At 34.1% G+C, this 14,048-nt stretch overlaps 1 protein-coding gene across 4 annotated transcripts in view; it reads left to right on the top strand.

Moving 5' to 3' along the window:
- Positions 1 to 12,345, top strand: part of PLA2R1 (phospholipase A2 receptor 1) — a 93,085-nt gene extending 80,740 nt beyond the window's left edge. For 3 of the 4 annotated variants that reach the window (XM_039855983.1, XM_039855982.1, XM_039855985.1), the window contains 9 exons: positions 649 to 779; positions 1,136 to 1,280; positions 3,836 to 4,074; positions 5,640 to 5,808; positions 7,532 to 7,672; positions 8,176 to 8,292; positions 9,397 to 9,573; positions 11,791 to 11,823; positions 11,951 to 12,345. In XM_039855983.1, the coding sequence (XP_039711917.1) occupies positions 649 to 779; positions 1,136 to 1,280; positions 3,836 to 4,074; positions 5,640 to 5,808; positions 7,532 to 7,672; positions 8,176 to 8,292; positions 9,397 to 9,573; positions 11,791 to 11,823; positions 11,951 to 12,165 (1,367 nt within the window). In that variant the 3' untranslated portion in view covers positions 12,166 to 12,345. The remainder of the gene's footprint in view (positions 1 to 648; positions 780 to 1,135; positions 1,281 to 3,835; positions 4,075 to 5,639; positions 5,809 to 7,531; positions 7,673 to 8,175; positions 8,293 to 9,396; positions 9,574 to 11,790; positions 11,824 to 11,950) is intronic. The other variant, XM_039855984.1, reaches the window with a different exon arrangement.
- Positions 12,346 to 14,048: the final 1,703 nt, after the last annotated feature.

Raw genomic sequence — 14,048 nt, 5'->3', positions numbered from 1 at the left:
CTCGACATTCAGTCAGGCAAAGATAAGCATTTTTATTCAAATATTTATTAAAATAGTCCCCCAAATGCTAACATTTCCAAATCAATATTTTCATAAATTTTCAGATTTACCTATAAGGTTTATGTCATGACATCTGTAAAAGTTAGTACCTGTATTACTCATAAACTGTTAATTTTTGGAGCTTTTTGTCTCACTAGTAGTAGTGGAAAAAATAAAGACACATTTGTGATCTGCATTTCAAAATAGCTAAAATACTCTGAGGTATAGTCAATTTTAATTGCATGGTATAATTTTTTAGATCCTTTTAGATTTAGCTATACACTTTTATTAGATATTTAGACAATCATTTACTTTAGTTTAAAAATAGCAAATAAATCCTCTTTTGTTAAGAAAGGCATTGAGTGAACACTGGAAATTGTTTTCTTGATGATATGGTAAAATCCTAGGCTTAGCCAGTTAATTTCTGTCAATTTAAACTGAAACAAATGTGAAAAAGACTGCATTACCTTAATAAGGACAAAGTAACAAATTATGATGATTGGTAATTAAGTTTTGCTGTCATTATAATAAACTCATATCTATAAACAGAATTGGCTGATTATCCAAATAATTTATACAGTATTAAATTTTATAATTCTTATTTTTCAGCTTTCATTACTATGAATCTTTTTGGCCAGACTACTAATGTGTGGATAGGATTACAAAATGATGATTATGAAAAATGGCTAAATGGAAAGCCTGTGGCATATTCCAACTGGTCTCCATTTGATATAATAAATGTAAGTTTCAAGATGATTTTTTAGAAATTATTTTAGCAAGAGATTCAATTCAAGACTAGTTTACCAAAGTTTTTTTACTTCTTATATTTTGTAGGCATAGATTTTTATTGGTCGGTTATTAATATATTAATTTTTAATAATGTAATTTTATATAATTTTCATGTTTCATAAATGTAATTATTAATCACAAAAATTATTTATGTTTCAGGTCATGAAATGATTTGTGGACAGGTTTATTAAATACAAACAAAAAATAATGGGTTTTGAATTTTAAAATTTATGTCTTTAGTAAAAAGTCAGTATTTTAAGAATGTTATATGTTACTATTTTTTAAAAAAACATGTGTTCTTTTAAAGATTCCAAGTCATAACACCACTGAAGTTGAAAAACACATTCCTCTCTGTGCCTTGCTGTCAAGTAATCCTAATTTTCATTTCACTGGAAAATGGTATTTTGAAGACTGTGGAAAAGGTTATGGATTTGTTTGTGAGAAACTGCAAGGTAAGAAATATTTACTTTTTTATTCCTTTCATTTTCATGGCCCACTCTTCTATTCCATATTTGTTTTACATCCATGTAACTGACAGTTTCATAGCTAACAGTGCTAGGCAGTGATTCTTTGAGTGCTACATACACATAGTCATTTAATCTCTACTACCAGGATTATGCCCTCCAGTGGGGTTCTAAGGGCTGCACAGGCCACTTAACTGATGGTCAAGTTTATGCATCCATTTTGGTCATATTAAAAGACTTTATTGCTTTGTTCTGGGATTGTGTGTCTGTTCAGGCAATAAAAAAGACATTGAGAAAATGTTGGAAAAGAGTCAAGAAAATAAACCAACTCCATACTTACTTCTTTCTTGAAACCCTAAAAATGGTCTCTGTAGCTAAATATGGCATGGAGCATGGTTTTAGATCTGATAATGAGACTCCCTAATGATTTCTGGTATGAAATCTCAAAACCACGCTATTACTCATAGCCAAGTGAACAGTGAGTCAGTGACCACTTTCTCTTTTTGATATTTTTGGGATTGACATATATGTTCTTTTGGAGAAAGTACAGAGTAGTGGTGGTTGAGAGCATAGGCACTGGAGTTTGCATCGCTTCTGGGTTCCTACTCCACCTCTGTAAATAAACTATCAGTCAAGTTTCTTACCTCCTCGGAACCTTGATTTGTGCATCTATAAAATGGAATAATAACAATCTCACAGACTCTATGTATATACAGTGCTTAGCAAGTTCTCAGCATATGTTTAAAAAATGATTGTTCTTTTTATTATTATTATTTCTAAAACATGTTATTCAACTACATAAATTCTTTTAGTCTACAATAAATACCCAAATTCTGGTCCTCCTCTTTATGTGCCATATAAATGTGTTTTTATTGGGCTTATAGCCTAAAGTCTCTTATCTGTGTGAAAGAATAAAAATATCGGACAAAGGCAAAGTCAAGACCTCCAATTTGAATTGAACTTGGTTTCCAACAAATCTTTCTTTTTCGCCAAAATGGGTGGCAAAATCATGTTGCTCAAAGTCACTTATGTTTTGAAACTTGATGAAATCAACTCCGTAAGGAGAAATTCATACATATGAAAATATAGACGTGTAACAGTGGGAAAAAGCAATTAAATTGGTATTTGGGTCACATATACAAAGAATTTCAGTTACTTTAGTTTTACTAATTGTTATCATTTTTAAATATCTACTTTTGCATTATATTGGTTTTGTATAAATAACCTTATACTTCGTACATAAGCTGTCAAACAGCCTTCTCACAAAGAATAAACAGATGATGAAGATGTGGTCCGCCACAATTTACTTGATAAATAGTTTGATTTCACTTGGCTTTCACATGTGTTACTGCTATATTGCAGTAACATTTTCAGGTAAAAGTCAAATTCCCACTTTGTCGTTTTGATTTGGGAGAGTGTGACAAGAGGAGGAGAGAGGAGCAAGAAGTAACATTTATCGAGTGCCTACCACCCCCCAGGCACTACACTAAGTGCTCTTTGCAGATATCGTGTTGAATTCTACCTATACCCCTCTGTTGGAAAGCCTTACTAATCTTACAGACCAGAAATTGGAGGATTTGAGAGATTAACTAATTCCCTAAGGTTTCTTGGCCATATAGGGTCAGGATGAAGGTTGAGTTGGAGGTCTTCCGACCTATTCACACCTCACCATACTCCTTTTCAAACCCAAATGTAATAAAACCAGTGTACGGAGAGAAATCTCAGCATGGATCAGACATTTAAGAAATTCTTACCTTGTTCTTGTGTTTTAAATTTTCAAAATGTAGCCTGTCCTAGTACATAATATAATACAAACAAAAAGGCAAGTGCGTATACTAAAGAGGAAATGTCTGTACGTAAAACACAGGCTTGGTTTTTACATGATCACAGCTGCTCACAAACAAGAAAGCACCAATGATCACATGTGCAAAAATCTCGCCTTTTAATTTATAAATCTTGACTCTGACAGGTGAGATTAATAGTAACTGTAAGAACATGTATATTTCTAAGCATTTATTACTTTTTATACTTTTTTATAGAAATTATACATGTAAACATTAAACATGATAGTTAACTATCAAACAGTCTCAAAAGTTTAATAAAGCGTTATACTTGAAAATACACACTTGTAAAGTTTTGTTTGCAGTGCGGTATATGACTACATAACATATGTCAATATTCTCTTAATAAGTATCAAGTTCTGCCAGAGCAGCCTGTAGCAAGCAGAATGAAACCCACCACAGGAGGCCAAATCAGATTCACCAAAGCGCGGTCAGTTTGACAAGGGAAACCTGCTAGAAATAGTCAATTTATGTTTATGTTTTTGAAAGAAACTCATTCATTAAATTTCTTAAGTGTTTTAATTCTTTAGCATCACCTCCACTTTCAAGTAGTATCCTCACTTTGAAATAGTCAATTCTGGGAAGAAAAACGCTGATGTTGACAACAGCATGGATCATTGTGACAGGTTTCCATGCTAAGCTTTGCCTTCCCCTTTCTCATCCAGATGTTACAAATGACTTTTGTTGTTGTTCTTGTTCTAGATACTTCTGGACATGGTGTAAATACATCTGATATGTATCCAACCCCTAATACCTTAGAATATGGAAACAGAACTTACAAAATAATTAGTGCCAATATGACTTGGTATACAGCAATAAAAACCTGCCTGATGCATGGAGCAGAACTGGTCAGCATTACTGATCAGTATCACCAGTCTTTCCTCACTGTTATCCTCAACCGGCTAGGACATGCCCACTGGATTGGACTGTTCACTGCAGATGTAGGTGTCCTAAAATCTCTTGAACGATCCTTACATAATTGCTTCACATCTACTTCCTCAGTTATATAGCCACTGAAATTAGCACAGGAAAAAAATTCCCAGAAATAGTAGCAAATGTAACATTTAAGTAGTTGGTTTATGCCAGTTATTGACCAACCTTATGAGCAGCCTATGTCTACAAAATAAAGGCATATATCTTTTTAGAGTGAATATCTACTTGCCTAATTTCTGGAAATTAATGCCCTTCAAAGATTCTCTGAAAGTTTCTGAGAAATTTCAGGATACTGCCTCACGTGTGCACTGGAACACATCCTAAACTCAAGCACCTGCATTTGGGTAATTTGTTGCATTTAAGAAATCCCCAAGAAAATTGAATTATGCTTCCCGCCTAGAAATTTGGTTATTAATTAATTCAGTACCCCTGGAAATTTAACACATAGGCTGTTTTACCCCTCGAGGGGTGTGGTTTGGAGAGTAAGACTATTTTTTAGTTTTCTTTTTCCTTTAATGAAAGTATTGCACACTCAAATTAGTGAAAAATAAATCTAACCTGACCCCTAGTTCTACTCCCCAATGTCAATACCTGTAAACAGTTTCTTGTGTGTTATTTAGAAATTTTCTGTGTAGGCACATACATACAAATGAAATGGATGGATCTATATATATATTTTTAATACAAATGAGATCATATGATATATGCTGTCCTTAAACTTGCTTTATAACTTAATATACCTTGTACAGCATTCTTTGTCAGCACATAAAAATCTAACATACATAAGGAGATGCCACAATTTATTAAACCATTCTCCTGTGAATGGGCATTTGGGAACGTCCCAGTTTTCACAATTACTCATGATGCATAACAAATATTCTTGTCCAAGTAGGATAAGATCCCAGAAGTGAAGTTGCTAAGTATACTTTAAATATTAACAAGTAGTGCCATATTGCCCTCTAAAAGTTTGCACCAATTGACATGCCGACAACAGTGTATGATAACATCGAGTTTTTTCACATCTTTGCCAACACTAGGTATGTCAAAATTTTAATCCCTGTCAGTGGGATAGGTGAAAAGATGGCATTTTGTGGTTGTTTATTGTATTTTTTGTATTACAGAATGTTTTAACTTATGTAGTCAATTTTTGCTTTATGGCCTCTGGATTCTGTATCAGACTTAGAGAGATTTTCCCCCACGCTAATAGTGTAAAATATTTAGCCAAGTTTTCTTTAGCATTTTTATGTGTTCGATTTTATATTTGAATCTTTGATCAATCTGAAATTTAATTTTCGGCATAAAGAGTAAAGTATTGATCCAACTTCATTCTGATTGCTTGCTGGGAAATTATGTTGGCAGTGATCCAAGGATTCCCCAAAACTAAAAATGATATCTCTTGTGGTTGATATTCCTTTTTGTCAGGCCATATTCACAAGTTGTCCTAGACAACTGAAATAGAAATATAAGATGTGGAAATATAAATTTATGTGTGAAGTGAGGTATGTTCAAACAACATTGGGTGATGCCACCAGCAATCTTGGCAAGGAAATGATGGTTCAATTTTCCTCCACAGAGTGGTCTTAATTTTGACTGGGCAGATGGCACCAAATCCTCCTTCACTTTTTGGAAAGATGATGAGTCACCCTTTCTGGGTGACTGTGTTTTTGCTGACACCAATGGGCGCTGGAGTAGCATAGGCTGTGAGTCATTTCTGCAAGGTGCTATTTGTCATGTACCTACAGGTAGGTTCAATTTTATCCAACTCAAGAAATATGTATTATGTGCCTACTGTATGCAAGGCATTGTGCCAAGCAGAAACTATGAAGAAGAATAGTAAGGAGTATCTACCCTCTGGTAGTTGATGTACAGGCAGGTAGCTGTAATACGAGGCAGTGCTACCAAACAATATGAGAAGTAGCAACTGTGAGCATTAGCAAAATAAAGAACACATCATGTCCCCTTGAGATGTAGAAAGACTTCTTGAAGGACATGACTATGAAAATTAGCCTTGAAGAATGGGTGGGATGTAAACAGACCAATGATGGGACATGGAGGGGCATTCTGAGCTGAAAGGTTGGGCAAAAACATGAAAGGAAGAAAGGACTGGTCATATATAAGGCAAAGCTGGTGTGGAGAGTGTCCTGCATCATAAGTTCTAAGAAAGGGAGAGGTAGGAAATCAGACTAGAAACATGGGTTAGGAGTATGTGTGGATTACCTTGAATGCCAGACTGAGGGTTTATGTTTAAGTCAAGGACTAGTAAGATTCTAGAGTCATAATAATAATAATGGTAATAATATTTATATCTATATGACATACATATTTATATGTTAATAACATTTAATTGCACTTAAGCTTCACCTGGCCCAACCAGGTAAACTTTATTTTAAAGATGAAACAAACTCAGAGCATTAACTAGCTTCTTGAAGATCTCATAGATGTCTATCAACAGCTCCAAGAGTAGAAATAAATATCCTTGTTTTCTGATGTAATGTTTATCCCATTATACCAGATCTCCTTTCCCTTGATTGCTGTGATATACGTAACACCAGTTGTTCTTTTTTGTAATCTCATTTAGTAAAAGTACATTTATTTTTTAAGTTCTGAATACTATAAGTCAGGTAGCATGCACATTATGTAACTTCAGATCAAGACAATTCAGGATAAAAATGTAAATGATAGCCATATATATTGGAAGAACTAATTCTGCTTCCAAAACACCATAAAAGTTAGCCTTCTCTTTTCAATGATACTGTGTTTATTGAGTGTTTAAGAAGCATCAGGCACTAGTTCATTTAAACTTCTCCAATTTTAAGCAAATTGTTCTTAGTGCCCTTTAGTAGATAAAAAAACCAGAGTGTAGGGAGGTTAGGTATCATGCACACAGCCACTCACCTAGGATCTCAGGGTGAATGTGTCTGACTGTCATGCTTGCCCTCTGAAGCAAAGTCCACCCCAAATTTCCCTGAGTTATGTGTTATGTTTTATGTTTTGTTATATGATATGATATGTTATAGAATGTATTATTTTCTCTAATAAGTTGATTAGCGGGTAAGGGTTTGCTAAATTTGTAATATTTAGCACTGCATGGAACACATTTTGTACATATGGAATTGCCTTTTGTCAGCTTCATTCAGCTGCCAGTATTTCTATGAATTATATCCCCCAATTTTTCCAACCTTTAGGATACTAATTGTAAACATAAAAGTTAGCTGCCCTCACCCTGGCAGCACCCAAACTAAGCTTGTGAAGCTATGCATTACTCTACCCTATTAGGTAAAGATTATTTCTGCCACAAATGCCATAAAGTCCTAGTTCTGTAATCATTTAGATTAAATCCACTCTTCAGAGTACTGCCATGAAAATCTCATTATATATATTTTTCTTGGTCTTTCATAACATATAATGCAATGTTTATCTCAACCTAGCCACCACATTGAAATCATAACTGATTTTTGTTTATAGAAATAAGACCATTTGGACACCCAGAGTTGTGCTCCGAAACATCTATTCCCTGGGTAAAATTCAAAAGTAATTGCTACAGTTTTTCTACAGTCCTAGACAGTAAGAGTTTTGAGGCTGCTCATGAATTTTGCAAAAAGGAAGGTAATTCTTTTGTGATGGTAAAATGTTTTGATGTGCTCCTTCTTGATATTTCAGTAAACAATGTGTTTTTTAATTTGTCTGATTATTTAGTAACTTTAGGAGGAACAGCAAAAACAATTGAAAAAATACTGTTGGATTTGCTTTTGGGGGGGATGGCTAATATGTGAAACTCAATGTCTAGTATAGAATTTGAAAACCTAAGATTATGTCTCAGACTATTGCACTGTCTCCAAAAACTGTTCCTTTTGAATGCATTTAAATTATGAATTTTTAATGTTCCCTTAAAATTAATATTTTGTGTTTCACTTCTTAAGTATAAGCTTGTATCTTTTAAGAAATATGGTTTTACTTTAACATTTTTAATCAAAAATCACTTACGTACAATGGAAATTTTTACTTTTCAAGGCCTAAGCTTTAAAAATTATGGTATGGGAGATAAGTTTTAAATTGTGTTCACATGTAAAAACAAATACTTGTTCATTTGCTGTTTATCTCTTTTACAGGATCTAATCTTTTAACAATCAAGGATGAAACTGAAAATTCATTTCTCCTAGAAGAGCTTTTTGCTTTTGGTTCTTCTGTCCAGATGGTTTGGTTGAATGCTCAGTTCGATGGTGACAGTAAGTGATTTAGGTAGAAAAGAGGAGAGGGCATAAACAAATCTACAGTGGTCAAGGTTGATGAAACTGGTGTCTATGAACCAGAAAACTCTCTTTGGATACATTTGCTGTGAAAAAAATTGCACAAGTCTTAAAGCCATTTCTTTCCAAGACGTTACTAACCCTTTTCCCTGCTCCCTTTTTTCCTATGGAATAACCCCAAAATTCCCCAAATGACAACAAACAAAGAACAAATTTATCTTCATGAAGATGCTTGGCTGGACACCAAACCATATTTACTTGAAAATATTCTGGGTTCCTAAGTGTTATAAAAGCACAATAGAGTTATGGAGGCATTTCAGTGATAAATTATGCTATTAGAATCATTTGCTACTCATAAAAACCAGAGTTTGAAACCAATGAGAGCATGGTATTCTTTCCTTGATGAAAATGGTTATTGAAAGCACTTGTAAAGAAAATTATTTGAATTGGTATGGATAGATCATTACAGTGGTGCACCAAGATGGAGGGTGGATCCACCCTGACAAGGAGGAATATTTCAATCATTGACATTATTTAGAATTTCTAGCACATGGTGATAATAAAAAAGCTGACTCTCAGTTTTATTGTTGGTTCTAAATCCTTTTCAAACAATGCACCCCTTTATTGCCTAAACACGGATGGACTTTCCCATGGCCCCCACTCTAGGTACACGACTGGCTTGCTATTTAAAGAAACTCACTGTAAACTTCTTTCAGAAAGTGAGCCATTTTGTGACGATATAGATGTTAGGACTTCAAAGGATTTTTTCTCTGTCGATTAGTTTATTAAATGATTTCTTTGAATTGTTTATGATAATATAAAATATTTCAAAATTAAAACTTACATTTACAAAAATGATATTCTAAGTGAGCTAAATTACAACAATATATCTAAAATAAATAGAGATGTTCACAATGCAACTTTACCAATACCTACCTTCTGATGTTGAGTTCATGTCTGTACTTACTGAGTTGACAGCATCAGATAAGAAGAGAACCTCATTAAATTTAGGGATTGCTTTTTATAGTTCATTCCAGTCTTAGGATATTTGATAACAATGCATGTAATTATATTTTCCCACAGATAAAACCATGAAGTGGTTTGATGGAACTCCCATAGACCAGTCAAACTGGGGCATTTGGAAGCCAGAGATGGATAACATCAAACCCCATCTGTGTGTTGCCCTGAGAATCCCTGAAGGAATGTGGCAGTTATCCCCGTGTCAAGAAAAAAAAGGATTTATATGTAAAATGGAGGCAGGTGGGTAAAGTCAAAGGGTAATTCTTCCTTTTGATTTCACCTTTTAGCATTTAAAGGTTTTAAAATCCAAGTATTCAGGGAATGTTCAGATAGAGTCTAGAGTCATTTTGTTCTACATCAAACAAGTCAGGCAACACTTCGGCTCCTTCTTTCTCTGATATGAGGAAAAAGTTGTTATAAATCAACTCAAAGACTATGACTTTCTTGTGTCACTCTAGCTGTTCACCTAACTGAAAAAGGAGTTTACCTCTAGAACTCTAAACCAGCAACACTCATTTTGGCAACTGCTACTCAGAAGTCTTCAAGTTCATCTTTGGTCTCAAGAAATATAATCTAGGCCTAGGTATCCTTGTGGATAAGCAGATGTGATTCTCTGTTGTAAGTCATAATATGTTATAAAAGTCATATTACAACTTCATCTTGAGCTACATAGTATGTGGTGATAAAAAATAATAATTTTAGAAATCTAAGCCACAAAATTCTAATGCGTTGCAAATAATAGCAGAGATTTTTAAGACAGAATGTTAATAAGTATCATTAACAGCGGGAAGGTGTTTATAATAATCACAACAGTTTCTAGGCGTCAGTATTAAAGATAGAGGGATTATTGTGGCCTGGGCTGCTGGAGAAGACTTCACAGGGGACATGAAGCCTTGGAATTCCAAAAGACGATGAGAATAAAGGAAGGAAGGCATATTGGACAAATGACTAAAGGCAGCATAACTAAAGGCAGCAATCAAGAGCGAGCTTAGATTGGAGTGAAAGGCTCATGTTAGATGGTGATGGGAATCAAATTGGATGGTAACGTAGGATCCATTCACAGAGGGTGCAGCAGAAAGAACTGAACTTCATGGTGAAGGAGTCAGGGACCCCTCCTACGTGCTCTGTGGACACTTGCAGTGGAGTCTCATTCATCTGGATGTAAAGGGAGGCAGTTGTAATTTTAGTGATAGAACTAGGAACAAAAAAGGAAGGTAGAAATAGGAAAAGAGAATCATCAAAACTTGGTGACTAATTTCATACTGGGAAAGAAGAAAAATCTGGTAGGTGTGGGCACCAATGTTTGAAGTCCCAATAATGTGAATATCAACTCTGTGATAAGTGACATGCCCAAGTGATCAGTAGCTTTTTGTAATATATAGGATACCTCTTTCATCCTTCACAGCAACTTTCCAAGGCAGTGGAACAGATAGAATATTTCCATTTTATAGACGAGAAAAGTATTTGTCCAAACTGAGGCTACATCAAAGATTATACTCCAAATTTTCTGACTATGTGCTTCTTCTACAGCTTCTCACTGCTTCCATCCTGAGAATAAATACTTTTTTTAAACGGTTGTTTTTCTTAAAGAAGTATCTTCGCATGCATACATATACAATAATACATGTTTTAAATTATATTATGCAAAATTATACAATTATTATTTTTAAATTGCAAAAACAAGTTTTTTTTTTTAATGTGGTTTTGCTACTGGTAACAATGTCAATGTTGCTTATAAGTCTATGAGAGGAAATGGGCATGAGGATTGCACCAGTCACAAACCCTTTACTGATCTTCCTCTGGATCTCAAAAATAGCAGAGTTCAAATTTTGAGATATGGTGTACTTGTAAGAGATACATTTTTACAGTAGAAAATCCTCAAACAGGAACCCTCTAACTTTCTGAATGGAGGACTTATTATTAATTTCCCAAGATTTTTGAGATCATAAAGGTGAGAAGATGTTGATTTTTAAATCCTTGCATAAAGGCAGGGTGGTTTACACTGCTGGACAAACTCCAAAGCAGATCCCAACAAAACTCAGTTTCTTGCAGGTAGGGACCATCTTTTAATCACATTTTTATTGCAGTACAGTTTTGAGACTAGATGGGTATTCTTCAGCTTAAAAAAAAAAAGCAATATATGTATTTGTTAGCACTAATGATGATTACTGTAAATCAGGGGTCAGCAAACTTTTCTTGTAAAGGGCCTGATATAAATATTTTCAGCTCCGAGGCACCTATGGTCTCTGTCATGCTGCCATTGTAGGATGAAGCAGACATAGGTAATGCATAAGCGAATGAGCGTGGCTGAGTCCCAATAAAGCATTAGTTATAGAAACAGGTGCCCAGATTTAACCAATGGGCCATAGTTTGCTGAGCCCTGATAAAAGTAATGACATAATTTTGCAAAACTAAAAGAAAATTTTCATCTCATATTTTTTTTGTATTTGATATTAGATCTTCATGCGGTAAAGGAACATCCAAGAAAAGGTATGTTTGAACAGTAGATAATATTTTTATTTTTCTTAGATAATAAAATAGAAAGTAGCTATGTGACGGTATCTGTCTTATTTCATTGTCATTGAAGTTTTCCTTTTTTTTTTTCATCTTCTTTCAGCACCAAGTCACAGCATTGTACCTCTTGCCGTAGCACTGACACTGATAGTAATTCTGGCAATTTCCACACTTTCCTTCTGCATATACAAGCACAGTAACAGTATCTCCAGGAGACTTGAAGAGTTTGGCAATCCTTACTATCCTACAACCAACTTTAGTACAGTACATTTGGAAGAAAATATTCTCATTTCTGATCTTGAGAAGAATGACCAATAATGATGAAGTCAGAGAATGCCACAACCATGAGGACCAGTAAAGAAGACTTAATAGGGAAGCCTCCTCTGTGTTTTCCTTTACAGATCAGATGCCATCATAATGTGAATTGTGTCACTATTTTTATTATTCTTAAAGTGATTACTGGTTTTGAATTGTAACCAAATCATGTTGATTTATTCACTTCAACTGTGATCTGTTTTTTAAAAGGGGAAATTACACAATGGTTACTATTCAGAAAATAATAACTATTAAAAGAAACTCCCTACTGAAAACTCTCAAACCAACGTGAATAATAATTTTTGCATTACTATGTTTCTACCAAAATTTGGGGGGTAATTTTAAAATTAATCTGGTATCTATTCAGACATTTACTCACACCCATTCTACTGAAAGAGAGAGAGAAGAAGCAAGTCAAAATTTAAAACCTTACACTTACATGTGATAGGAAAAGGAAAAAGCTTCTAAGAAGTTTCTTGTTTGTTCTTAATGTAATTTCTTTAATTCAGTTTTAACAGCAGAGTTTGGAAAATACTGATTTCTAAGCTCAAAACTCACAGGTCCTGGGCTCTAAACTAACACTTAGAGTGATGTTCATTTTTATTAGTTCTTACTTTTCAAACTAATTACATAACAGTCTTGGTTAGCAGCATACTTTCATAAGCAGCCACATCATGTGGCCTGAAACCTTCAATTACTAAATGACTACTCAGTTTGATAGTTAATAATACCTTATAGATAAACCTAAAGGCATTTATTGAGTTTTAATATTGTTAAAACTCATGAGTTTTGTTAAAAACTGAAGGTATAAAATAACACTCCTAACAACCAAAAGATATAAAATGTAACTTGAATTTAAAGGGGAAAAATTGAAGATCTGAATTACAGTTCCATTAGAACCAGGTTAGAGGATATGTTGAGAAGTACTAAATAAATTACTCTCCAATAGTAATCTAGATACCTTTGCTGTATCAATGAGTTTATTGGGGGTGTTCTACTTAGTAAGCTATGGTTCTGGGAAACCATCTCCATTCATGTTGGACTAGTTAGTGCAGTTGTGAATAGTGATTAAAAGTATAATACCGTACATAAATTTAAAATCAGATCCGATCTTTCTTCATTAATTTCTTAAAGAAAAATGACTTTATCATCAATATTTAAAAGTTTACTCATTACAGAAATGTTTTCTGAGTTCCTATTAAGAACCAAGCACCGTTCTAGAAATGCTGGGGTGAGCAAATCAATGAGATCTGCGTTTTCATGGTATTTACTTTCTAATGAAGGAAAACTGGCAGTAAACCAATAAAGAAATACGTGAGTAGGAAATATCAGATGATTACGAAAATTAAGTAAGATCTCGTGATAGAGAAAAACGGGAACTCTCAGGGCCTCCCTCGAATGTGTATTTTAATTATTACAACCAGCCGCCTCAAAACTGGTGGCCACTAGTCACAAGGTGGAGCTCTGGGAGAAGGTATGAATAAACTTCTAAGTGGAAAACCATTATCATTAGAAATACAATTTGAAGAGCAAGCCCTAAGAATGAAGTCCTTGTGGCTTGAAACAGTTAATATAGCTTCCAAAAGCAGCTCTTGGATACTGCTGTGTAGTTTACACACTGGAACAATCAACTTCCATAATGTTTTTAAGTTTTGGAGCTTTATTTTTTCAAAGATATTATACGATGTGACAGTTGTGTGTTTATGACTCAAACAAAAAAAAAAAATGACTGGCTTGAACTAACCAGATGGTATAAAAGCCCAATTTAACAATCTGTCAAGTGAAATTAAAGTTCTGTTCTTTTCTGTGGACTTGCTAAAAAACTGCTAATCAATTATCCTTTCAGTCAAGGTATATTGAGGTGAAATAGTCACACATAACAATTT

Source organism: Pteropus medius, unplaced genomic scaffold (assembly GCF_902729225.1).
Source record: "Pteropus medius unplaced genomic scaffold, Ma_sr-lr_union100, whole genome shotgun sequence".
Lineage (NCBI taxonomy): Eukaryota > Metazoa > Chordata > Mammalia > Chiroptera > Pteropodidae > Pteropus > Pteropus medius.
This window is presented reverse-complemented; position numbering and strand designations above follow the sequence as displayed.